Source organism: Sus scrofa, chromosome 12 (assembly GCF_000003025.6).
Source record: "Sus scrofa isolate TJ Tabasco breed Duroc chromosome 12, Sscrofa11.1, whole genome shotgun sequence".
Lineage (NCBI taxonomy): Eukaryota > Metazoa > Chordata > Mammalia > Artiodactyla > Suidae > Sus > Sus scrofa.
Window position 1 is genome coordinate 54,616,418 of NC_010454.4, and position 27,504 is coordinate 54,643,921.

Sequence of the window (27,504 nt, forward strand, 5' to 3'; positions counted from 1 at the left end):
GTTCTGAGGACCATTCCTGGTACCCTGAGACATCAGGTGTCCTCTGGATGGCTCTGCCTGACTTCCCTCTGGGTCCCTGTTCCCTCCGTCTACTCTTTCTCTGGAGAGGAGGGTTTCCCAGCCCGCCGACCATTGGGAGCCATCTGTTTACACCACAGTGTCTCTCTTTGGTTTTGCAGCTCTGGCCTCTGTTATTCTGCAATGGTTCCGTTTGTAGGGAGGGTCTCTGGTGGGCAGTTTTGTATAGTATGTGGTGCTCTCATCCAGTGGAGAGAAGCCAACGCGTGGAGCAAACGCTCTCGACTCTTAGGTACGGTTGGTTTTTCTTGTGCTGAAATAACCTCATTTCCTTGGATGTCCAGATTTGGGCCACCTTTCCTGATAAGAGAGGACAGGGCCATCTCGTGGGCCCAGCTCCAGCAGTCCATTCTCAACAAGGTCCGGTATCTCATGAAGGGCGAGGCGCCCGTACAGGTCAGTGTGCGTGTGTGTGTGTGTGTGTGTGTGTGTGTGTGTGTGTGTGTGTGTGTGTGGTGGGGGATGGGGGGTAGGAATCTACAGGTAGCTCAGGAGAGATAAGAATTTGCTGCCAATGAGAATGTTCACATTGTCATATAAAACAATTTTGATTGTTAGGTGAGAAAATAACCATTTTCCTGGCCATGCTGTTTTTCTCTTTGAGGCATTACAAAATATCTTTCATGCACAGAGCTTTTGCTCATTAAATTTTTCCTTTTTTCTTTTTTTTGGACTGCACCTGCGGCCTATGGACGTTTCCCACCTAGGGGTTGAATCTGAGCCTCAGCTTTGACCTCTGCCACAGCTGCGGCAACACCGGCTCCTTAACCTGCTGCGCCACAGCAGGAACTCCTTGTTAAATCTTTCAAAACACCATTGGAATAAAGAGTAGGATTTATGGAGTTCCCGTCGTGGCGCAGTAGTTAACGAATCTGACTAGGAACCATGAGGTTGCAGGTTCGATCCCTGGCCTTGCTCAGTGGGTTAACGATCCGGCGTGGCTGTGGTGTAGGCCGGCAGCTGTAGCTCTGATTGGACCCCTAGCCTGAGAACCCCCATATGCTTCGCCCTAAAAAGACAAAAGAAAAAAAAAAAGCAGGATTTACATCATTCCTTTCAATTTTGTATATTTATGGCTTCCATAGTTCTTCCTGGAGGGGAGCTTATTGTAATAAACTGTACCTTATACATTTGGATCAAAAATATCAAGGGATTTGAAGTAGAACATCTGTGAAGAATTAAAATTAAAATCGATGTTGATGAAAAAAAAATCGATGTTTATGTCCAAAGATAAAAACCTAGGTATTAAAATAATTTTGTCCAGTTTTTGAAGAACAGATAAAAACTCAAGGGGAGCACGTTTTTGCCTTGTTCATTTATTTATTCCAAATAGAAATGATACGTACTAGAACTATTCCTTTTAGTCCCTGTGGTATCAGAACCTGTTCTGATGGCTGCTTGGCACAGAAGACAGTAACTTTTTTTGATTTTTGTCTTTTTAGGGTCACACCTGCACCACATGGAGGTTCCCAGACTAGGGGTCAAATCAGAGCTCCAGCTGCCGGCCTACACCACAGCCACAGCAACGCGGGATCTGAGCCACGTGTGCGACCTATGCCACAGCTCATGGCAATGCTGGATCCTTAACCCACGGAGCAAGGCCAGGGATCAAACTTGTGTCCTCATGGATACTAATGACAGTGACATTTTTAGGGACAGGTCAGACGCTTCAGAGTTTTGTTTTTCCCCAGCATTTCAACTGGGGGACACATCAACCGTCTCAGAGGGAATCCTTCATAATTCATATTCCTTCCTCCTCCGGGAAAACTGTACATTTGATTCAAGAATTACACCGAATATCACTTTTCTACTTTCATACCATATCTGTGTCTCCAAAGGATTTTGCTCCATGAACTGCCCAGCCGATCTGCCTGTGGCGCCCAAATTAGAAGCTCTAGCTTCTCTCTAAGTAGGTCAGGATATCTCGGAATAGCTTTGACCTTCCCCAAACCCTGAGCTCCTGACAGTGAAAGTGGATGAAACCCCTTTTCCTGCGAATGTTGAGTCAGCTGTCCTTACCGCCCCTCCACCGTCCCCCGTTCACCCACGTCCATTTGCCTCTGTACTCTGCAGTCATGTTGATTTTAGAAACCCATCAAGCAGCCAGTGTGGCCAGCAAAATTCTGATACAGGCAACCTCCAACTCAGCTATGGACACTTTCCGGTGGATGCGTGGATGGGCATGATTTTCTGTAGGAAGAGTATATTTTTTGTTTTTTATTTTTATTTTTATTTTTGTCTTTTTAGGGCCACACCCGTGGCATATGGAGGTTCCCAGGCTAGAGGTCAAATTGGAGCTGTAGCTGCTGGCCTCCGCCCCAGCCACAGCAATGCCAGTTCTGAGCCGCATTTGTGACCTATAGCACAGCTCATGGCAACACTGGATCCTTAACCCACTGAGTGAGGCCAGGGATCGAACCTCCGTCCTCATGGATACTAGTCAGATTTGTTTCCACTGAGTCACGACGCGAACTCTGTAGGAAGATTGTTTAAAAAAATTTGGAGGGGGCCACACCTGCAGCATGTGGAAATTCCTGGGCCAGGGATTGAACCCACACCTCACAGCAACCCAAGCCACCAGAGGGACAATGCCAGATGCTTAAACTGCTGAGCTCAGGTGGGAATTCCAGGAATACTGTGTTTTAAATGGTTGCGAGGCTCCTCGGCTAGCCTACCCCTCCCAGGCTAGCCTTAGTACCCATAGGGCTTTTTGTACAGTGTTTTGAAGTCTTTGAGGAGAACTAGAAAAGAATTGATAATTGGTGATAATTTGAAAAGAATTCTTTCCACCTTCTCACCATGAACGGAAGTGATTAAAAGTAGTGAATGTATATTGAAGGTTCCAAAATGAATTTCCCTAGCCCAGAACAGAGGGCAGGAAAATGTTTCTTATGAAGAAAAGAAGCAGTTTGCTGGTTGGGATTCATTTGCATGCATTATTGAAAAGGCATTTCACCATTGCCAAGACATGTTTCTGGACACTTCATGAATTTTCTTTGTGCACAGGCAGGGTGAGCTGCCTCCATAACAAGTGTCGGCACCTTGGTTATGTTATCATTCAACCTGCAAGGCTCAATGAGGGGTGCCAGGAAGGAGAGCTTCCCCCCTCCAGATTTAACTAACTTCTCCTTGGGAAGTCACCTCTCACACGGCGTTCCCTGAACCCAAGTCCCCAAAGTCAGCTTGCTTCCGGCCATCAGTTTTGTGTTTGCTGAAGCTGTGCCAACTAGAGTGTGCGTTGAGTCCAGCTAGGTGTACACACTCCCCAGATGTCACATTCATGGCCCCCTGTACATGGCAGGGGCCGCAGCCCAGGAGGTAACAGCTTTCTGAGTTTTGGGTCACACAGGCTTTCCATAGCCTGTTCCTCTTTTTTTTTTTTTTTTTAATGGCCATGCCTTTGGCGTGTGGAAGTTCCTGGGCCAGAGTTCACACCCAAGCCACAGCCATGACGATGCTGGATCCTTAACTGCCAGACCATCCGAGAACTCCAGCCCTGGTCTTTCTTTGCACTGCAATGTTTTCTCTCTCTTCTCCTGTCCATTCAACCTGTACTTCTCCAGTGTTTGTAGCAGAGATTTTGGCCTCGTGTATCTGCCAGAGTTTGTAGGAACATTTTTATTTTTTTCCTAGTTGCGGCCAAGGTCACCAGGGACCATTTTAAGAACTATATTTCTTTTTTTTTTTCTTTTTTTGGTCTTTTTGTCTTTGTTGTTGTTGTTGCCATTTCTTGGGCCGCTCCTGCGGCATATGGAGGTTCCCAGGCTAGGGGTCGAATCGGAGCTGTTGACACCGGCCTACGCCAGAGCCACAGCAACGCGGGATCCGAGCCGCGTCTGCAACCTACACCACAGCTCACGGCAACGCCGGATCGTTAACCCACTGAGCAAGGGCAGGGACCGAACCCGCAACCTCATGGTTCCTAGTCGGATTCGTTAACCACTGCGCCACAACAGGAACTCCTAAGAACTATATTTCTATGCCTTGATGAGTCCATTGATTTTTTTTTAATTGTGATAGAATGTACATAACATTTACTTTAACCATTCACAAGTGTACATTCATTTTATTCACAGAGCTGTGTAACCATCGCCACTATTACCCCCCCCCCAATTTTCATCATTCCCGCAAAAACTATACCCATTGAATAAACCTCCCCATTCCCCTAACCCCTAGCTCACAGGAATGTCCATGCTACTTTCTGTCTCTATAAATTTGACCACTCTAGGTACCTCATGTAAACAGAATCATACAATATTTGCTGTTCCATGTCTGGCTTATTTCACAAAGCAAAATATTTTCAAGGTCCACTCCTGTTGTAGCATGCATCAGAATTTTCTTCTTTTTAAAGGCTGAGTAATATTCCACTGCATATGTACACCACGTGTTGTTTATCCACCCATCTGTTGATGGGTACTTGGGTCCTTCCACCTGGTGATGATTGCGAATAAGTCTGTTTAAGGCTCACTTCAATTTCAGAAAAGTTGGAACATGGAAAAAAAGTACATCTTAGAATAAAAACATAGGCAGTGTTTCTTTTATGTGGGTTGTTTTGATTGTATAAATACTTAGCATTTGATATGTAAGATATACACTAACTTGCTTTTAGTTAATTGCCTCATTTTGGTAATTTGGTGATAATAATCTTAATAAAGGAAATTAAATTGCCTATTAATAATTAATGCACACCAGAGAAAACCATGACTCGAAAAGATATATGTACTCCAGTGTTCATTGCAGCACTCTATACAATAGCCAAGACATGAAAACAACCTAAATGCCCATCAACAGAGGAGTGGATCAAGAAGATGTGATACATATACACAATGGAATATCACTCAGCCATTAAAAGGAAGGAAATAACGGCATTTGCAGCAACATGGATGGACCTAGAAATTATCATGCTAAGTGAAGTCAGTCAGATAGTGAGGTACCAGCATCAAAGGCTATCACTTACATGTGGAATCTAAAAAAAGAACACAATGAACTTCTTTGCAGAACAGATACTAAGGCACAGACTTTGAAAAACTTAATGGTTTCCAGATGAGACAGGCTGAGGGTGGGGGGATGCACTGGGGGTTTGGGATGGAAATGCTATAAAATTGGGTTGTGATGATCGTTGTACAACTATAAATGTAATAAAATTCATTGAGTAATTAAGAAAAAAGAAAGGAAAGAGGAAGAGAGAAAAAACAAAGGAAAAAGAATAGTAATTAATGCACAGAATGGGCTCCGTTTCCTATGAACTGTGCCCATAGTTGCTCTAATTAAACATGGGTTATTTAATTTAATTAATTAATTTATTTATTAAACATGGGTTATTTTAAATCATTGTGTTTATTGTTTTGGAAAATTTAATGTGTCATATGGTGTTCACTCACTCTGTGAAAAGGAATAGTGTGTATCGTCTTAAAAAAGCAGAGCGTTTATGTCTCCAGGTTGGGAATACTAATTATTAAGGGCGTATTCAAAATACGCCATAATCAGAAGGTTGCATTTTGGGAGGCGCTTCTTTGCACTTAACCGTTGATTTCCAGCAACATGCGTGATGATCTGCTGCTTCCGGTTCTTGGTTTGGCAGAACCCGGGGTCGCTGTTCTCCATCCGGGTCGTGGGGCTCTCCCTGGCCTGCAGCTACTTGTCCCCACAGGACAGTCGGCCCCTCTGCCACTGGGCAGTTGACAGGTAAGGGGACATTCCCGATGTGGTCAGAGAATGAATGCATTCTTATCTGACCAGACTCCCCCGAGCCCGTGTATCCATCACGTTGGTTACAGCTTAGCTGCCCTTGGTCTCCGGCACCAGCAACTGGCTCGGGTCCTTATCCACACCCTGGGCTTTCAATCCTATGTCTAGAGCGGGACCAGTGGCTGCTTCAGAGAAGAGGCGACACGGAGATCCCCAGAGATTAACTTGCTCAGGCTCCCATGGCATTTGTGAAGTTGAACCCGGGTTCTTCGGGCTGAAAAAATCCCAAATCCTTCAATTAGGTTCTGTTACCAAATTCAACCCGAATGGTGGCTCTAGGGGAGGGGAGAACCCCCACTGGGATCGTTGGCCCAAACTGTAGAGGCTTGTGGATCGGGGCTGGGGTCCAACAGAAAGAGGGAGCATGAGGTGGGGGCCTTTGAGAAGGGAAAAGAGCCGTGCCCTCACGGGAGCTCCAGTTTGGTGGTGCCAGCCTATACGCTGAGTGTCACCTGTCCTGACAAGAACTTGGGAGGAAGTACTGAGAAACATCAAAGCACATGACAGAGCAATGTGAAGTATACCGAGTATCATAAAGGTTTAACGATTGAACTTACACTCTGTCTGTCTCCTCTCATTACTCTTTGTTTTTTTTGGCTTTTTAGGGTCACACCTGTGGCATATGGAAGTTCCCAGGCTAGGGGTCAAATGGGAGCTGCAGCTGCCGGTCTACACCACAGCCACAGCAATGTGGGAACCTACACCACAGCTCATGGCAACGCTGGATGCTTAACCCACTGAGCGAGGCCAGGGATCGAACCCGTGTCCTCATGGATATTACTCGGCTTCATTGCCGCCGAGCCAGGACGGGAACTCCAACCTGCACATCTCTTCGTTTTTCAAAACTAACACTTGATACCCGTGACCACTCTGGGGACTGCACACAAGCGGTCTCCTGTAGTGTCCGCTCCTCTGTGGTTTGCTTACTCTTGGGAACAGCGGTCGGGGTGGGGGTGGAGGTGGAGGAGAGCGTGGGGCGGAGGTCCTTGCTTGAAGCTCCCAGTTCTGTCCTCAGGGCTCTGCACCTCAGGAGGCCGGGAGGCCCCTCGCACGTCAAACTGGCTGTGGAGTGGGACAGCGGCACCCAGGAGCGGTGAGTCCAGCAGAGTCCGACCCCCGGCAGACGAGGCCCGGCCTGTGTGTGCAAACGGGCCTTCCTGGGCCTGTTCCCCTGATGTGACCGTGGGGTGTCTGAGGCCTCCTGGACGCCGTGTGACCCCTTCCTCCGGAAGCCCCAGTGACAATTGTTTGTATATAAACAACAGTGACAGGATTAGTGGTCATGATAGTAGTGGGCGGTGCCAGTGGCGCTAATGGTCATACTTGTCAACGGTTAGGGGACACCCACTGTCCCCGTGCCAGTCACTGCTCCAAGCGCTTTACACTCACGCAGTTGATTTCATGCATCACAGTGTTCCAGGGGGCCGAACCCTAATCCACACCGTCAGATGTGGAAACCCCGGCACAGGGAGGCCCCAGGCTTTGCGTCCGAGCTCTGAATCACTCAGCCCATGGCCACGGCTCTCACACCCAGGGCACCTGCCCGACTTTGGGGAAGGACACTTATTAATCACCTGCAGCACGCCAGGCCCTGCGTCACGGCATGAGACAATGATGAGTGAGCCCAGGGCGCGGTCCCTCTCGGAGCTGGCGAGGGAGACCGAGAATTCCAGGAAAGGAGAGGGGGCGATCCCCGGGACCTGGAGGAAGAGGCCTCGGCCTCCCCGGCAGGTGCCGGGCGCGCTGTTAGCTGGGAGTGGGGACTGGGGAAAACCCGCCGAGGGGGATGAGCCACACGGCCTGTCGGCTCTCGCGCAGCCTGTTCGGGAGCGTCCAGGAGGAGCGGGTCCAGGACGCGGACAGCGTGTGGCAGCAGCAGCAGGCGCACCAGCAGCACAGCTGCACCCTGGACGAGTGTTTCCAGTTCTACACCAAGGAGGAGCAGGTCCCGCCCCGCGGGGGGGCGGGGGGGGCGGGGCCTCTCGCTGGGTGGGCGGGGCCCTTGGGTGGGTGGAGTCTCACGGTCCCGTGGCTTCCTTTGCAGCTGGCCCAGGACGACGCGTGGAGGTGCCCGCACTGCCAGGCCCTCCAGCAGGGCGTGGTGAAGCTGAGCTTGTGGACGCTGCCCGACATCCTCATCATCCACCTCAAAAGGTTCTGTCAGGTGGGCGAGAGGAGAAACAAGCTCTCCACGCTGGTGAAGTTCCCGCTCTCCGGGCTCGACATGGCTCCCCACGTGGCCCAGAGAAGCACCGGCCCCAAGGGCGCGCCGGGCCCCTGGCCCTCCTGGAAGCAGCCGGCCTGCCTGCCCACCAGCTACCCGCCGGACTTCCTGTACGACCTGTACGCCGTCTGCAACCACCAGGGCAGTTTGCAAGGTGGGCATTACACAGGTGAGACTGCTTCTCGGCCCGTGGCTGCTGCGGCCACGCCTGTGGCTGTGGCCTTGGCCTCCACATGCCCCGGGGACAGCCACCCCTGGGATGCTGAGCTCACTCGGGCCCTCTGCCCCAGCTGTCCCCTCACCTGCTGCACACCAGGCACCTGCCAGAGGGCAGACATAGGGTGGAGTCAGGTTGGCGGTGGGAATGGAAAGCCAGTTATGCCTGAGTTCTCCGACCGTATCAGATATCGGAGGGTGGTCGTTGGGATCTGGGGAGAACGTCCATCCTCATCTGTGATGCAACCCAAGGCCTTCTCCTTATCAGATCTGGTCTTTTTTCATTCTCCTGGGGACCTGCAGTGGGGACTGACAGTTAAACTTGGAGGAACCTGGAGAGAATGAAGGACGGAAGGGCAGAAACAAAGACCAGGGGCGACCCATCCCATCGTTCAAAAGCATATACCTTGGTCTCTTCTAGACTAATATAAATTAGGTCATTTTTGAAAAAAATGCTTGAAAATCTTTTGACTTTTGAAAACTGCACTATTCCTATGTGCTAATGAACCTGCAGTTTGGAAAACACAGGGCTGTATAAAAACCCAGGATTGTCACTCCTTCATTCATGGAACGAATATTTATGAAGTCCCCGTTCTATGTGCAGACCCTGGGCTTGGTGCTGGAGCCTTGGTGACAAACACACAGACAAGAGTCTTGCCCTCATGGGGCTGATTTCAGACACAGAGGCTGCCTGTCCCTTCAGCACTTTCACTGTTGGTTACCGTGAAAAGGTGATTGGTTGATGTGTCTGAGATACAGATAAGGCCTCTCTGAGGATGTCACCTTTAGGCTGAGAGCTGCAGGGTGAGGTGGCCCTAGCTTTGTGAATAATAAGAGGAAAAAACTGTGGGCAGAGCTGCTAGCGTATGCAAAGGCGCTGAGGCAGAAAGAGTTGGCTGTGTTTAGGGACCAGTAGAAGCCCGTGGTGGCTGATGTGATCCAGGATAGAGTCACACAAGATGGGGCTGGATCAGAAGGCCCTGTAGGCCACGGGTGAGAGTTGGCCTTTTTCCAAAGGGTGATGGGAAGCCATCGAAAGGCTTTTAGGCAAAGGAGTAAAGGCATAGTCTAGATCACAAATTGAGGTCATTGCTCTATGGAGAAGTGGGTGCAAGGGAGCAAGAGTGGACGTTGGAGTGCCAGTGAGGAGGGTGTTTGTGGGCCCGAGTGAGAGATGGTGTTGGCTGGGACTCGGGTGGTGACAGGGTAGTCAAGACTCACTGTGGAAACAGAATCGGTGAGACTGGCTTTTGGATCCAGCGTGGGGTGGAAGAGAGAGGGAAGAGCAAAGATGGACTCTCCATGCCGGCACAGTGGGCTCGTGGGCTAAATCCAGTCTGGCACCTGTTACAAATGGTTTTTACATTTTATTTTATTTTATTTTAATCTTATATTATCTTATTTTATTTTATTGTCTTTTTAGGGCCATACCAGCAGCATATGGAGGTTCCCAGGCTAGGAGCTGAATTGGAGCTAGAGCTGTTGGCCTACCCCACAGCCACAGCAACTGGGGATCCAAGCAACATCTTCGACCTATACCCCAGCTCACGGCAACGCGGGATCCTTAACCCACTGAGTGAGGCCACGGCTCAAATCTTTGTCCTTGTGGATACTAGTTGGGTTTGTTACCGCCGAGCCATGAAGGGAGCTCTGGTTTTTACACCTTAAAAAGTGGTAAAAGGAGTTCCTCCCGTGGTGCAATGGGATCAGTTGTGTCTCGGGGGAGCTGGGGCCCAGGTGTGATCCCTGGCCTGGCACAGTGGGTTACACATCTGTCATTGCCGCAGCCACAGCCTAGGTCACAACTGCAGCTTGCATCTGATCCCTGGCCTGGGATCTCCATATGCCTCAGGGCAGCCAGAAAAGAAGGAAAAAAAAGTGGTTAAAAAACAAAACCAGCAAGAATACCTGGCAGAGAATGTCTGTGGCCATAGGCGACCTGCAGAGCCTAAAACATTGGATATTTTTATTTTTTATTTTTTGGCCATACCTGGAGCATGTGGACATTCCCAGACCAGCGACTGACCCTGCGCCACAGCAGTGACCCATGCCATAGTGGTGACCACACCAGATCCTTAACCCACTGAGCCACCAAGGAACTCCAAAACGTTGGCTCTTTGGCCTATTACTGAACACAAGTTGGCTGACTCCCAGGTTAACATGTTATGGTGCATTTACTGAGATGTGGACGGAAAGGAATATTTCTTACACTTGTTTGGAAGAGGATCTTTTAGGTCACCAAGAAGCATCCCAGGAGTTCCCGAAGCAGTCTTGGTGAGGATTTGGGTTCGATCCCCGGCCTTGCTCCGTGGGTTAAGGATCCAGTGTTGCTGTGGGCTGTGGGAGGCATACATGGCAGATGTGGCTCAGATCCACTGTTGGCTGGAGTTGTGGCATAGGTCTCAGCTGCAGCTCCAATTCAGCCCTTAGCCTGGGAACCTTCCTATGCTGCAGGTGCAGCTGTAAAAAGAAAAAAGAAAAAGAAAGGCAGCACACCATCGCCCCAACTGCCTGTATTCATTGCCTCCTGAATCAGACACCCGCACTTGGGAGCGTCTCAGAAGAACCGGGGTGGACGTTGGCGTTGTTACCCGGAACTCCCAGAGATAACTTGGGAATCCCTGTTGTTGGAGTTTTTGCCCGAGCAAGCGCCACAAGATAAGGATTCGGCTTGTGTTGTAACAGCCCACTTTTCCAGGGAGCCTCTGGGAGTGGAACTGATGGATCTTTTCTGATTCCACCAAAGTCGTTTCTGGCTAAAAATGGACTGATGTTTCTCGTTCCATTACAAACCTCTATTTTTTCAGCCACACCAGCAGGAAATGTCTTCCTGCTTTGGGGGTCTCCAATAACAGGGACTTGGGGTTTGGACTTTGCAGCCTACTGCCGGAACTCTCTGGACGGCCAGTGGTACAGTTACGATGACAGCACAGTGGAACCGCTTCTAGAAGATGAGGTCAATACGCGAGGGGCTTATATCCTGTTTTATCAGAAGAGAAACAGCATTCCTCCCTGGTCAGCCAGCAGCTCCATGAGAGGTGGGTGCTGTTCCTATTACAGGACAGGTGAGGGTTGAGAACAAGAAAGATGCCCAGTCAAGCATTATGGACTAGGAGGGGTCGGCAGGATCTACACGCAGAAGCCCTGTCTACTCCTATGGAGTGTGTAGATCCCTATGGACCAGTGTGCCATTCGTAAGCATGTGGGATGGACCCGCTGAAATCCAAGAACGGGAAAGAGAATAATATTTTGCATCTGTGGCAGGTGGCTCTTGGGAGCCTGGGATCCCATATTCCCAGTCTCACTCATAACTGAGCCAGATTTTATTTTATTTTACTTGATGTTTTTGCCAAGCCTGCGGCATGCAGAAGTTCCAGGGCAGGAATCGAACCTGTGCCACAGCATTGACGTAAGCTACAGCAGTGACAATGTGGGATCCTTAACCCACTAGGCCACCCGGAAAGTCCTTGAGTCAGATTTTAATTAAGCTTGTGTAGTATTACCTTGCGTTAGTCCCATTACAAAGGGAGAGGCAGTTATAATGGATGGGGGGTCTTAGAGGAAGTAACTACTTAACCAACCCCAGAGATGCATTTATTAGCAACCTCAAACTTGCTTGGCAGTTGGGGGGAAGACGGGGTCAAAAAGGACCTTTTTGGGTGCCTTAGTTCACTCTGCAAACTGGCCATCTTTATTCTTGAGGCGAAAGAGCATTTTGTAAAAAATTCCTTGAATTGTCTCCCCTCTCCCACGCCCCAATTGTTGGAAAATGGCCAAATAAAACCAAGACGCCCCAGCAGGTCTAAATCCACCCTTTTGCAAAATCCGCCTCCTTTTCAAAGAAGATAGATCTGGAAAGAATGAGGAAACATGCCTTGTTTGGAGTTGGCGACCATTAATTTCATGAAAGGATTTTAGCACACATCATCACACGGCCCTTTCTGGGCCCAGATCCCCCAGATCTGTTGGCATTTCCGGGATTCTGCTCTGGTTCTGTAGTTCCGGGCTCGGGGGGTGGGAGTCTGGCATCCTGGGGACCCGGAGGGAGGGACCCAGGTCCAGCCTGACCTCTCCATGCTCCTCTGCAGGTTCCACCAGCTCCTCCTTGTCTGACCACTGGCTCCTCCGGCTTGGGAGCAATGATGGCAGCACGAGGGGCAGCCTGTTGTCCTGGAGCTCTGCCCCCGGCCCTGCCCTGCCCCGCGGACCTGAGCCCGCCTTCGCCACCAGCAGCCTGCCCCGGCAGGAAAAGGGTACGTACGTCTGATTGTGTTGGTTAAATTGGCTCATCTTGTTTTCCTTTTCTGGGATGGCCGCTGCTCCTCAGCTTCATCAAGGTGCTGGCACCTCGTGACCTGGAGTGGGTATAGAGCCCCTTGTTATGACTGGTTTAGTCACCTCTCAAATCAGATCTCCTGGACCCAGCCCAGCCCCGGTCCATTGCCCTCCAGCTGAGGTGCTTCTTTCTCTGCTCCCTGGAGCCAACCATCTAAAGGGGGAGATGACCCATCAATGAGTGAGTGAATATTCTGATGTGATAGAAAGCAGGGATGCGGGCAGAGAGATAAACCATCAGAGGAAGAAGGTGTCTCGACTGGGGGGTGGGGAGGAGGGATGCAGAGGGCGGGTGGGGGAGGCCTTCCAGGGGGGTGTTTGGAGCAGATATCTGCGTGCCGGTGAGTCATGTCAGGTCTGGGCACGTGCTCCAGACAAGGAGCTATGAAGGTGAAGCCTGGTGGGTGGGAGTGAGCCTGATGGTGAAGAAGATGGTGGACCTACATCCCAAAGAACCAAGGTAGAATTCAGGCTTCTCTTATAATAAAAAAGGAGGGGGGTTGGCTGGTCGTTGCAGACTTCTTGGTGTCAGAATCCTTTGTTCTTGCAGCTATCCGCCAACTTTCTTTTACAAAGGTGCAGAGTTGGCATGACTAAGCTCTGGCCACAGAGCCCAGGGGTTAGAGCCAAAGGACTAGATTCAACATGGAATCAGATTTGTTCTTCTCTGTTAGAAGTTCTCTGCACAGAAGTTTAATTGTGCATATGAGAGAGAGGGAGAGAGATTGTTGTCTGTTAACGTTGACCATCATGGTCAGTAAAAAAGCAAAAGCAAGGATTTTGAAAAAAAATCTTGATGAGTGGGATTCATGGATGGGCTGGAGTCAGTCTTAGAGACTGACCTGGAGAAGTTTGGCTTATCACCTGGGGAAGCACCTTGGGTGAGAATAGATGTGTGGATTCTAGAGTTATTTGTGAATTCTCCAGAAATCCACATTTTTGCAGTTGGATATGATGGACGTGATGGGTTGTCTTTGGGAAATGCCTGCTGGTGTCTATCCATGGCATCTGGGTCCTGGTGGGTTGCTCCTCTTGCCTCATCAAAACCTCCCGCATTATAGGAAGAGATTATGTTTTGTTTATGTCTTCTGTTGTGGTTGGATATTGGGTTTGTTTCCATTTGGGGCTTTTAGCAGTCGTATGGCTGTGACCATTTTTATTCGCGCCTTTTTGCTGTACATACCTATGTCTGCATTTCTGTTGGGTATGTTCCTAAGAGCGGAATTGCTGGGATGTTTGTGTGTTTATTCATCAGCTGCCTATTTCTTTATACTTTCTGTTGCTATTGTATAAAAGTAGCCACCACTGTTCCTGGTGTGTCCCAGGCTCTTGTTACTTATTTGCAAGGGAATAAATGTGATGATAGAATCTTAAAACTGTAGATGCCTTTAGATTACCAGGATTCCAACCCTCTGGTTATTATGGTTTATGTAGCAAAGTTTGGTTGATTATTCCCCCATGTTCAGCATTTTGGCTCCAGTATTTCACTATTGGACAGACTACCCATGGGCCCACCTCCACCTGCAGGTCACTTTGGTCTGATCTCCTCAGAATCCAATCTGTATAGGAGGGCAATTTAATGCATTATATTCTGACTCACCCTGTCTGGGCAGTTCTTTTCCCTTCATGTTTTTAGGAATGCACATTTCGAGTGAACAAAAAAGGCATTCTATCCCAAGCTGGTCCACTCCCCCATCAGCATGAGCCTCTGACAAGCTCATAAATTCGTCTCAGTCCTGTCCGGAGGTGTGGAACCTCGGGCCATTTCGCAGTTCTCCCCAGAAGAACTGTGTTTTACACCTCTTAAGGAAGCATCTTCAGAAGGTGGCCGATTTTTCAACATTGGTCCTCAGACAGGGGTCAGGCACAGCTCCCCAAAACTCCCCAGAGAGACAGAGAGAGCTGGGGTGGGAGAAGTAATAACAGGAGAACTGCCCTTTAGACTCTTGCGGGCATTTTGCTCACCTGCTCATCCAGATCTCTGGCAGAGAGGAAATGAGGGTCCTTTCACAGGAGGAAGCCGAGCCTGGGAAGCAGCTCAGCTGCTAATAGACCCACTCCCTGGGCTCCCTCTGGCCACCAGAGTCCTGGCTCTGTGGCTCTTAGGTGTAAATTCCAAATTCAAGTTTATTCTCTTTGGACACTGCAAGAGCCTTGCTTCCAAAGGGAACGTTCCCTCTTGGAGTTTGAATATAGTGATGATGGATTTGAAACCTATTTGGGAAGCTCTGAGATGGTTGAAAATCCAGTCTCTTTTTCCTGTTAGTACTAAGCCAGGGCAAGATCAAAATACATCACATAGATTTTTAACCTCCTCTCCCCATGGGTATATGGGAGAATTTTTTTTTATTGTCAAAATGAGGAGAGGGGACGACTGGCACTAGTCCCCAGAGGGCGAGGATGATAAATGTCTTGCAATGCCCAGGGATGGTAACATGTCGTATAAACTTGTCCCTCCCAAATGCCAATGGTCCCCTGTAGGCAAACACCGATAACTTGGCAGCTTCATCCTTCTATTAGCTCTGGTTATGGGACCTCATAATAAAGAAGACATTTGAGGAGTTCTCATCATGGCTCAGTGATTAACAAATCTGACTAGGGACCACGAGGTTGCCAGTTCGATCCCTGGCCTTGCTCGGTGGGTTAAGGATCTGGTGTTGCCGTGAGCTGTGGTGTAGGTTGCAGATGCGGCTCGGATCTGCCTGTGGCGTAGGCTAGTGGCTACAGCTCTGATTAGACCCCTAGCCTAGGAACCTCTGTATGCCTCAGGTGCGGCCCTAGAAAAGACAAAATAAATAAATAAATAAATACAAACAGAAATGAATAAGGCATTTGAAACAAAAATGAACAGATCCAAGTTTTGTGAGATCTGCAACTTACACAACTGGGGACAGGTATTGGGAGAGGCTCTATTTAAAAAGGGACATAGAAACACCTTACTTTTGCAATTGTTATGAAAATATGACCACGAGGGGGAAAAAAAAAGCTAAGTTCCTTTGCTGAAGAGGGGCCCTGGGACTGCAATGTTTCAGTGTTTGTGGCTCCTGATGGTAAATTTCCTCGCTGGCTTTCATTGAGCCTCAAAGGTTTCATTCTCTCTTTTCCAGTGCTTTCCAAATAGGATGTTATTTCAGTTTGGATTTCTCCTTTGATCTCAAGGTTCTCTGGATGTTCCAAGTATTTAAGAGGTTTTGGTCACCCTTTTATTCTTTGTGTCTAATTTTACGGATTATGATCCAAGGATGTGGTTTTCGAAAATTATCCCTGTTTTGTGATCAAGTAAGTACGTGGTGGTTATTTTGTCAGTGTCTGTTTACACACAAAATACCGTACATTGTCTGTTTGAGGGATGTGCACTTTACACCTTAACTGTTAAATTAGGTGAGTTTATTGTTGTATTCAATTTCCCCCATCTCCCTTTTTTAAATTGAAGTATAGGTGATTTATCATGTTGTGTTAGTTTCTTGTGTACAAAAAAGTAACTCAGTTTTATATATATGTATATAATACATGTATATTTTAAGAATATATATATATACTTTTCCATTATTTGTTATTATGAGATATTGAAAATAATTCAATTCCCTGTGCTATACAGTAGGACCTTATTGTTTATCTATTTTATATATAGTAGTTTGTATCTTCTAATCCCAAACTCCTAATTTATCCCCCATCCCTTTCCCCTTCAGTAACCTTAAATTTGTTTTCGACGTCTGTAAGTCTATTTCTGTTTTGTAAATAAGTTCACTGGTATCGTATTTTAGATTCCATGGGTATTATATTTTAGACTCCACATTTAAGTGATATCATATGATATTTCTCTTTCTCTGACTTATTTCGCCTAGGATGATAATCTCTAGGTCAATCCATGTTGCTGCAAATGGCGTTAGTTCCTTTTTAATGGCTTGGTAATATTCCATTGTTTTTATATACCACATCTTCTTTATCCATTCATCTTTCAATGGACATTTAGGTTGCTTCCATGTCTTGACTGTTGTAAATAGTGCTGCAATGACCATTGGGGTACATGTATCTTTTCTAATTAGAGTTTTCACCTTTTCCGGATATATGTCCAGGAGTGGAATTGCTGGATGATGTGGTAGTTCTGTTTTTATTTATTTTATTTTATTTTTTACTTTATTTTGGTCTTTTTGTCTTTTTAGGGCTGCACCCGTGCCATACGGAGGTTCCCAGGCCAGGGGTCTAATTGGAGCTACTGCTGCTGGCCTACACCACAGCCACAGCCACGCCAGATCCGAGCTGCATATGTGACCTACACCACAGCTCACTGGATCCTTAACCCACTGAGAGAGGCCAGGGATCAAACCCACAACCTCAAGTTTCCTAGTCAGATTTGTTTCTGCTGCGCCAAAATGGGAACTAAGGTAGTACTATTTTGAGTTTTTAAAGGCACCTCCATACGGTTTTCCATAGCGGCTGCACCAATTTACATTCCCACCAACAGTGTAGGAGGGTTCCTTTTTCTCCACACCCTCTCCAGTGTTTATTATCTGTAGACTTTTTTTTTTTTTTTTCTTTTTTGACTGCAACCTGCAGCATATGGAAGTTCCCCGGCCCGGGATCAAATCTGAACCACAGCTGCAACAACACTGGATCCTTAACCCACTGAGCCACAGCAGAGGCAATACTGGATCCACTCTGAGCCACAGTGGGAACACCTAGACTTTTTAATGACGGCTATTCTGCCTGGTATGAGGTGATACCTCTGTAGTTTTGATTTGCATTTCTCTGATAATTAATGACACTGAGCATCTTTCATGTGCACACTGGCCATCTGTGGTCCCCATGACCTTCAATTGACCTTACCTAGGGCTGACTGGCTAGGAAAGAAGTCTGTGGAGGCATATGCTATGTATGCCTGTATTTTTATTATTTTCTTTTCATTTCATTTATATTTATTTTTGGCTGCACCCGTGGCCTGTGGAAGTGTCTGGGCCAGGGATCGAACCCAAGCCATAGCAGTGACAATGCCGGATCCTTAACCCGCTAAGCCACAAGAGAACTCCTGTATGCCTGCAGTTTTAATTAAGTACTCCCAGAAATGTACTAATTTTTGCTTTAGATTGTCAGCTGCTTCGTTAATAGGTGTCCATAAGCTGGTGACCATTAGATCGTCTTTACGAATGGTCTTTGTATTACAACGTGGCTCTGTGGCCTGTTCATGCTTTGTTATCCTCAATTCTGCCTTGTTTGCGATGCAGAATTCCCTCCTTCCTGCTTTATTGTGCTTGCATTTGCCTGGTGTCCTTTCCTTTCTCTTTTGTTTCATAAACCTTTCTTTTTGAGTGGCTGTACGTAGTGTCTGAAAAATAGCATGTTGCTGGTTGGTTTGTTTTTTGTAACGTAAAAAATTCAGAGCCTGTCTTACAAAGGGAAAGTTCCGTCTGTTCATACTTTGTGTAACAACTACAAAACTTGATTTTTTTTTTTTTTTCTTGGCACACGGAGTTCGGATAGAGATCTTTTTTTTTAAAATGGAAGTGAAGTTGATTGAGCATATAGTGTTTCACGTAGACAGCAGTGATACAGCTACACATGCTCTTCTTTCTCAGATTCTTTTCCCCTATAAGTTATTACGAAACATCAATATAGTTCTCCGTGCTGTATGGCAGTTCCTTGTCGCCTACCTATTTGATGTTCACTGGGCAGCTCGGCTCTTTTCCTATTACTGTCTGCTTCCCATTGTTTATAGTCAAATGCACTGTCCGGTTAGTATATGTCTATGAGAAGCCTGCTCTTTCCTGCCAGTTATTCTGTTTCCTCACCGCCTTCCCGCCCCCCCTCTGGTGAGACCTATACGCTGCTTCCAGGTCATTCCCCCGAGCTGAGAGCCTGGAGCTGATGTCTCCCATTCCCGGTGGTCTGTTTCGGGAACTCCCCGTGCCAACCCACAGCTCCTGGATTCTGCTGAGATGGTTTCCTGCTCTGTTCCAGACTGGAGTCAGAGTTCCTCTTGCTGGTCCTTTTCTGTCCCAAACACGCTAACTTAACCTTCCGCAGCGCATCCCAAGACCACGTGTCCCGCAGGGGGTGGGAGGTCCATGATGGCAGGTCCACTGGGCACCGCCGTCTGCCACCTTTTCGTCACCCTCTCTCTTGGGGTCTGGGTGCTGACTTTCAGTGTTCGTGGAGAGTTCTCTCAGGAAGGCATGATGCCCTCTCTCACTCGCGGCCCAGGTATTTCCTTTCCCCGGAGAGCAGAGGGCAGCTCGGCTGGGGAGGGGCTCTTAGGTTGCAACCCCTTCGCTCAGGCATCTGGGGACATTTTCCCACGGTCTGCCGTCTGCCGATCTCAGGGTTGCAGGTGAGAAATTCTTCTTTTTCATGTGAGAGTCACTTGTTCTTTCTGGCTGACAGCTTTGAAGATGCTGTCTTTGACCTTAAGAGGCTAGAAATTCTACCAGAATCTGCCTGGGCCTGTGTTCATTCCTCAACCCTGCCTGCAGCCTGACGAGGCCTCTCCCTCTGCAGAAGCAGAACTTTCTTTAGGGAAATGCTCTTTTTGGCAAATTATCATCCTGCCTGCTTTTCAAATGCCGGTTATTTGCCTGTCATGCCTCTTGCTCTGTCGTTCCAACTCTCCCAGCGTTTCTCTGCGATTGCTGTCTTTGTCATTTTGCTCCGTGACGGGGCACGCTGCTCTCACAATGAGAAAAATTTGTGAAATTTACCAAATGTCATAAATTTCCAGACCATCTCCAGGCACTTATTTGAGGCTTAGCAGTGACCCTGCATGCCTTCAATTCATGGACTGAATTTTTAAACCCGAGAGGCTCCCATTTTCAGTCCCTGTTGTTCTATATTTGAGCCAAAGAGCTTTTCCTTTGTTTTCTCTGATGGCCTGGACGGGCCTTGTTCTGTTGGTTCTGTTTATTTTCATTCTCTGACTCCTTAGGTGGGCTGGCATTCTGTTTCTGCCCATCGGGGCTTCCCTCCACCCTCTCCCGGGCGGGAGTGGTTCTTGGAGTGAGGAACGGGGCGATGGCCTTGGCCACCCCTGAGGTCGCCGTTCCCCTTGTCAGCCTGGTCCCGCAGGCTCAGTCTCAGAGGTGGACAAGCTCAGCCGCTCTGTGCAGCGTCTCCTTACCTTCTGTGGGACCAGAGGAAAGATCAGGAGTCAAGCTTGCCCCAGGTTGCACTGCACAACCAGAGACAGAAGTGTCTCCATATGCAGACTGGGGCTCAGAAGATGAAGACGCCTAGTGGGGGCTCTCTTCTCCCTTGGTTACAGCCACGGAGGGCCTTTTGCTGCTTCCCTGACCCTCCCAGCTTGCCTGTGCCTCAGGGCCTTTGCACCTGCTCCTCCCCCCTGCCTGGCACCCGATAACCCCGGGTCTCCATGTGGCTTCCTCCCTTCACTCAGGTCTCTGCTCACTCTGCACTCACTCACCGATGCCCTGCTAGTCCCCCTGCCTCATCCTCCATCAAAGTTCTCATCACCACATCCAGCGAGATCTAGTTTTGCTTTTTGTCGGACCCTGTCAGGAACAGGCACTCTATACTCTTTCACTGCCGTATCCCCAGCACTGAAAACGGTCCTCGGCCCCCAGGAGGCTCTCATTAAATATTTGCTGAACGCAGAAGTCGAGGCCACCCTTGGAGAGACCGAAAGCACGGGACAGGGGAAAGTCGTCCTGTCGCAGGTGGGCTGGGGCTGGCGAGAAGAGGCCCTGCCCCCTGGTGCCCTACACTCGTCCCTGAGGCCTGATTTCATTAGCCGAGGAGAACGTCACAGAGGAACAGATGTGGCCTTTCCCATCGCAGCACCCGCCAGCTCCAGGGCCACTGTGTGTGGTGGGGGCCACACCCTTGGGCTGACACAGGCGCCATCTGAGTGACGGGCTCTTGGGGACCTGGCAAGCTTGTTCTGTGCGCTCTGGGGCTTCTCTGGCCTTCAGGAGGCACTTAACCATTCAGGTCCTCGACGTAGCTTCAGACCGTGGGCCCTTCCTGCTTCTCAAGCCAGCCTGGGCGTGAGCAAGGCCACAAGCGCCAGGGCGAGAAGGAAGCATCACTCGGGGGGGGTCTCCGAGGCGCACCTCTGCCTCTGGCTCCCAGCATCCAGGGGAGGAGCAGGGGACTTACCCTCCCCACCTTCCTCCTTTTGCCCTTCCCCGCTTCTCGCCGCGGCAAAGTACTTGCTGCATCCACGAGGGCGTGTTCCCAGTCATTTCTCCATTTAGGTAAAGCCCTGGCTCCCTCTCAGACCCAGTAAACAATGAAATAAAATAAGGACAGTGATGGTCCTTTCTCTCTCCATCTTGAGAAAGAGGAGCCGGCCCCCCCCTGTGGCCCCCTGAGGTTTCAGAGACATGAAATGAGCCGCCCCCCGCAAGCTGGGTGGCCAGGAGCCTCCATCCCAGGAGGCAGGATGGGGTGCCATGCCATCTGCCACCTGCCGGGCTGCAGGCTGGGCCTCCCATTTGGAAAGGTTGAAAGTCACCGCTGTGTGACTCCTCGTACAGAGCTTCTCTTTCCGCCCTTTCCCACGGCTGCAGACGGGGAACAGACCCTTCCCACACAGCTCAGCCCCCAGAACAGTCTTTTTTTTTTTTTTTTTTTTTCCTTCCGAGGTGTGGGAATTGAATGATGGAGCAACAGCATTCAATGAGGACTGAAATTTCAAAGTATTAGGGGTGAGACTGTCTGTTGCTGGCTAATCTAAAGAAGGGCTTTGAAAGGCCAAAGATTAGCTGTGAAAAACCTGAAAGGCAGGATCCACAGAACCTCTGAGATGCTGCCAGATGCCTGACAGGTGATGGGCTCTCTGCTCCCTGATGTCTAGGTGCTTTCCCTGCCCGAGGCATGGCTGCCCCTGGTACCGGCTTCTTGGACCTCCTGAGCCCCTGTCTGTGCCTCTGAGGACCCCTGGTCCCTCTCCATACAGCGCGGAGGTTATCTTTGGTGGGTGCAGTCCCAGCTCGCTTGGGGAGCTGACTTCCACTCCAGGATGAGCAGCGGACAGCAGTGGGCAAGATGTGGGTGCCTTGACCCAGGATCTTTCCGTCGTCGCATGACTGGCCTTGTGCCACGTGTGCTTCAGTTGAGGATTTCTTTCTCAGTGGTTGCAGGCATCTTGTAAATCAAGGCATCTTAGTGGTACAAGGACTGATGACTTTGACACTTTTTTTTATTGTGTTAAAATACACGTAACACACGTTACCATCTCAAGTGTACAGTCAGTGGTATTAAGCACATTCATGGTTGTTGTGTGGCCACCACCACCATCCATCCCTATAACGCTTCTCTTGTAAATCTGAAACTCCGTACCTGGTAAACACTAACTCCCTGCCTGCCACCCTCACCCCCAGCCCCTGGCAAGCACCTTCGTAGTTTCTGTCTCTCTGATTTTGGCTGCTCGGAGTACCTCATAGGGTGGAATCATACAGTCCGTGTCTTTTTGATGACTGGCTATTCGGGTCCTTTGAGATTTCCTATGAATTTTAGGATGAGTTTTTCTCTTTCAAAACCACTGGGATGGCATGGAATCCGTGGATCGCTTTGGGTGATATTGACATTTAAACACTATTAAATCTTCCTAACCATGATCATGAGATGTGTTTCCATTTATTTCTGTCGTCTTTAGTTTCTTTGGCAACATTTTCTAGTTTTCAGTGTACAAGTCACCTCCTTGGTTAAGTCAATGCCTAAGTGGTTGATTCGCTTTGATGCTATCATAATGGAATATTTCAGTAACCGGTCGGCTGTTTCCTAAGACAAACTACACAACCTTGTGTCTATGTATGTTCCCTTTAGAAATGCTGAGATTTAGGAAAGACTTGAGAAGAAAATCAGTCAGTCTACACAGCACCCTCTCGCTTCCCTCCACACCATGTCACGCTAGTATTTATTTCTCCAGACTTCTTTGTATGAGTTCACATGAACAAATCCTAAACACATACACACACACACACACACACACACACTGTGTATACATTTTTTCAGGTTGGATGCCTGTGTTTTTTCTAAACTCTTTTTCACTTAACAGTATATATCGAAAACATCTTTCTAATATATGCAGGTGCAGCAAAACACACAATGGAGGCATATCTGGCAATCTGATAAAATTAAGCGCATGATTCTTTTCCTTTTTCTCTTCCTCTCTTCCTTTTCCTTCCTCCCTCCCTCCCTCTTTCTCTTTCTTTCTCCCAAGGTAGACTGTCTGACATTCATGCATTTGAAAGGGACAAGCACCTACTTAGACCTGGAAAAGCAGGTTTCATGGTCATATTTTTTTATATATGTAAGTTTTTTTTTTTCCGTTATAGCTGGTTTTCAGTGTTCTGTCAATTTTCTACTGTACAGCATGGTGACCCAGTTACACATGCATGTATACATTCTTTTTTCTCACATTATCAGGCTCCATCATAAGTGACTAGACATAGTTCCCAGTGCTACACAGCAGGATCTCATTGCTCATCCATTCCAAAGGCAAGAGTCTGCATCTATGAAGCCCAAGCTCCCATCCATCCCACTGCCTCCCCCTCCCGCTTGGCAACCACAGGTCTATTCTCCGAGTCCATGATTTTCTTTTCTGTGGAAAGGTTCGTTTGTGCATGGCCATATTTAAAGAGGAATGAAAATAGCTTTCTCTTGTGGCTCAGCAGGTTAAGATCCAGCACTGTCCCTGCTGCGTCATGACTTTCCATCCCTGGCCTGGGAACTTCCACATGCCACAGGTGCAGCCAAAAATAAATAATAATAGATAAATAAAAAAAAAAAAAAAAAGAGGCATGAAAATGCTGTTAAACTTTAGGTGAGCTGCCTTGGACACTGAGCTTTCTTAGGAGTCCGCACTGCCTGATGTAACTGCCTTCGGGAGTTGGCACTGGCTTCAGATGCATAAGTGGATGCCGTGGAATAGTGAGTGAAACCACTGATGCCACCGAGGGCAGGAACCACAGTGCCTTCCTCCGCGCTGTGTCCCCGATGCGGGACTGGCCGGACCATCAGAGGTGCTGAGCCAGTGCTCCTTAGAGTCCGCCCTTGCCGCTGCGTCTGCCGTGGAAGGCTACTCGGGCACTGATGCTCTCGGTGTCTCTTTCAGGAGGCTCGGAGTCCAGGCCTCTGGCCCGGGGTGTGCAAGGCCGAAGCATCAGCATGAAGGGCCGTGCCCCTCCCCGAGCCAAGCAGGGGGCCTTCAAGACCATGCCCCTTCGGTGGTCTTTTGGGACCCGGGAGAAACCCCTGGGCGCATCTGTCGAGCTGGTGGAATACTTAGAGTCCAGAAGGAGACCTCGATCCACGAGCCAATCCATCGTGCCGCTGCTGACCGCGGCGGCCGGCGGGGACGAGAAGTCCAATGCCACCCTTTCTGCCGCGAGTGTCGATGGAGGGCCCGCCGGTGACAGAGTGCTGGCCGGAGCGCCCTGCCCCTCGGGACACCCCAGCCACTGTGCCGTCCCGGTCAACTCGGATGGGCCAAACGCAGCCAGGAAACTCAAGGAAAGTGCAAGTCAGGATATCAGGCTGCCCAGGCAGTTCGACCTGCCCCTCCCAGTGATGTCCTCAGCGGAGAACGGGAGGCGAGCCTGGCCGGGGGACAGCAGCCAAGCACCCTCCCCCAAGGATGCTCTGAGCACTGCCGCGCTGTCTAGAAACAGTGCTGGTGGTCGCGGAAATACTTTGGACAAGATGCGGGCTGGTGCGGAGAGAAAGGACTCCGAGACAGACAGGTTCCCGCAGGGGACACTCACCCTCCTGAGGTCCGTGTTCTGGAAGAAAGAGAACAGGAAGAGCGAGAGGGCGGAGGCGGCCCCCCCGGCGGCCCCCGGCTCCCTAGGGAGCGGCAGGCTGAGCCCCGCTGTGGGTGAGCAGGCCCGAGGCTCCTCTCCATCGCTCAGGATCCGAGAGAGCCTGGCCAGGGGTCCAGCGGGCCCCCTGGAAAGGGATGTCGGTCAGCCCCCAGCTCTCTGCACCTCCCTCGCAAGGCCGGCAGGCCCCCGCGGGCCAGTGCCCTGGGCACATCACAGAGGATTGCTCCCGGGGAACAGACGTCTTTGGGCGCCTTGCCAAAGGTGAAGTACCACACGCTCTCCTTACGTCGGAAGAAAACATTGCCCGAGTCCAGCCTCTGATGGTGGGTGTGTCCCGGTGATGTGTGGACCTGGCCTATTCTCTCGACTCTGCACTGAGCACCTACCTGTGTTGGTAATGAGACTTGGGGGAGCCAGTTGTCTTGTGACCTCTGAAAATAGTAAGAATTAAAAAAAAAAAATTGTTTGGTTTCTGCATCTAGATTTCCAACACCGAACTTCCAAAAATACCTACCTGTATTGTTGGCTGCTTTTATACTTCAAGACCACCAGAGGGCGCTGGTGGGTCAGCATAATCATTTCAGGGCAAGAAATGCTGTTTTGTTCAAACAGTTCCAGGGTTTAAGTATTTGTACTAAAGGGTGAATGGATGGGGGCAAAACATAGAGCGTAACTCTGTGAAGAAGGCTAATGAATAAGAATCTTCAGTATCAAATCAAATACTGTCATTGGCTTCCCCTATTTAATTATTATTTTTTTCAATAGTGGACTTAAAGGGAAAATCTTCTTTTCCTCTTCATATTTCTCTGGGACAAAGCATGAAGGATGCAAAGAAAGGTGGTAGTGACAGTAAAGCAGGATTCTAAAAGAACTGAGATGGCAAGAGAAATGACAGATTTTAGGAGAGTATTTAATATGTAACACAATAATTGTATTAAACTTTTCCAAGGTATTTAAAGAAGATAACTATTTTGATACTAAGGAAAAAGGGAAGTTTTTTTTTTAAAAAATGTAACTATGAGATCTATGTACAATTTTAATAAAAGCTCACTGGTGAAATGTACAAATGGCTCTCTGAATTATTCAAGTTAGACAAATTATCTTGTTTTGTTTCTGCTGCATAAACTTAGCTCACTGCACGTTTTAAATATGTGTTCTTTTTTGGCTTCTTTTCCCTTCTAGGTTATTAAAAAAGACTGAGTGCTGTGGTATACAGTAGGTTCTTGTTGATTATCTAAGCTCCTTGCTGTTGATCTCAGAAAAGCCATGGATTGAGTTGGTTCTGAAAATTTCAAGTGCTTTTAATTAAAATGACTCGCTGTTCTCTGAGGAAATGGAAGTCTCCCCAGTTTCTCTCTGGCGCGCATGTGCTTTCAAGGACCAGTGTCTGAGCCTGTCTTAATGGACCATCACTTTGTCACCGGCCAGGGTCCTTGGACTCTTTATCCAGTAGAAATCGATGAGAGGCCAGATGAGGAAACCAGACAAGGGACTTTACTGGGCCTCATGTTACAGCAGGAGGAAGTGAAAATGAAAATGGGTAACAGGTGCCCTTGCCTGCTCATGGGGGTGGGGCGAGCTAGTCCTTTAAATGGGGGGGGGGCACGGATGGGTGGGTCTGGCGGGATCTGCCCACCTCCTTGGCGGTGCCGTGGGCAGGGATCGTGCCCAGGACCCTGCTTTTGCTCCCAGGACCTCAGAAGTGGCAGCTGGGCTTTGACCTCTTTGTATCATGTTCATAATTGGCCCCTGCTGGGCACGTGCGCCGTTATTCTTGGTCCCCTGTGGTTTCTCGGTACCTGCTGCTGGAGGAGATGTTTGTCCAGGGGCAAGCTCCTGGGTAAAGGGTCCCAGATCCCAGGTGGCAGCCTGCCTCCGGTTGGCTGTCCTCTGTCTCCGAGAGCTTTGCCCACTGCTCAGTGGCTGTTCTAACACCTGTCCCCCCGCTCCTTACTGGGGAGCGGCTAAGCCTGATCCCAGGTCGGGGGCTTGTCATTTGAAGTTACTGGCAAGTCTGTGAGTCCACTTTAACCATCCATTTTCTAGAAATACTTCCTTTCTGCTGGGCACCGTTTGTGAAAGACCCCTGACTCCAAAAATTAGTTTTTCGTCATACGCATGGCCTGACTCACGGGTGAGTCTCTGCTGCCACTTTTTTCTCTTAAGGAAGAATGAGAGTCTTTTTACTCCCCGCCCCCGAGGGAAAGACACTGTCCTTTCGCGCCACGGTTCCAAGACAGAAAGAACTGAGATCACAGAAGGAGAAAGCAGGGGATCGGCCACCTGACCCAGAGGGACTGCGGTTCCGGTTCCGGGAGACCTGTGGGTTTACGTTTCCAAAGAGGTCTCTGCGCTCCTCAAGTCCTGATCCCTCCCGCGGCGAGGGAGGCGGGGCCGTCCGTGCCCCCGCCCCCTCCCGGGTGACCGGAATCTAGGGAGACTAGGTGTCGTCGGTCCCCCCCCCACTCTAGTTCTTTCCCCTCTGCTGACCTTCAGTTGTCATTTCTCGATCCCTTGACCTTCCCAAGCCTGGTCTCAATGGCTTTGGCCTCCAAGGGATGGGGCCGTGACTCAGGCCTGCACCCCCAGGCGTCTCCCTAAAAACCCTTGCGTATCATGAACAAGTCCCCGTGGTTAGCAGTTTCCTCTGTGACACCCCGTAAATTGGGGCATTTGCCTTAGGCTCTGACGTTGGGACAGGAAGAGGCAATTACACCTGGTCCCTGGTTGTTCTGGCTGCCACCCCGGGTCTTCAGCGAGGAAGCTTGAGGCCCCTTGGTCTCTGTTCCCCTGAGGTTGCTTCTCCCTCCAGAGGGACCCGGTCGGGAAGGCGGGGAGGACAGAGCATGGGAAAGGATTCTGCCCAAACTGGAGGCACCGTCCCAGCCTTGACCGTGCATCTGAGCGTGCACAGTGGGCGTCTGGTCAAGGGTGTTTAAGGAGGACGCGCGGCACAAGTACCGGGTTGCTTTTTTCAAATCACAAAGCTGCCCCCTCGAGATGGGAGTGTGAGGTGGGTTGAAAGCCGTGGAGCCAGATTCAAAGCGGCCTGTGACTGAGCTCACTCAGCATGCTGGCAAGGGCCTCCCACCCTCCTCTGCGAGCCTGGGTACCCTGCCTGGACCC

General features: G+C 49.3%; 1 protein-coding gene across 1 annotated transcript in view; it reads left to right on the forward strand.

Moving 5' to 3' along the window:
- USP43 (ubiquitin specific peptidase 43) overlaps positions 1–27,504 on the forward strand; it is a 59,536-nt gene extending 32,032 nt beyond the window's left edge. The window contains 9 exon segments of the mRNA XM_003131987.4: positions 363–474; positions 5,660–5,763; positions 6,842–6,919; positions 7,645–7,771; positions 7,871–8,219; positions 11,146–11,304; positions 12,355–12,519; positions 23,670–24,515; positions 24,518–27,504. Of these exon segments, the coding sequence (XP_003132035.2) occupies positions 363–474; positions 5,660–5,763; positions 6,842–6,919; positions 7,645–7,771; positions 7,871–8,219; positions 11,146–11,304; positions 12,355–12,519; positions 23,670–24,515; positions 24,518–24,699 (2,122 nt within the window). The 3' untranslated portion in view covers positions 24,700–27,504.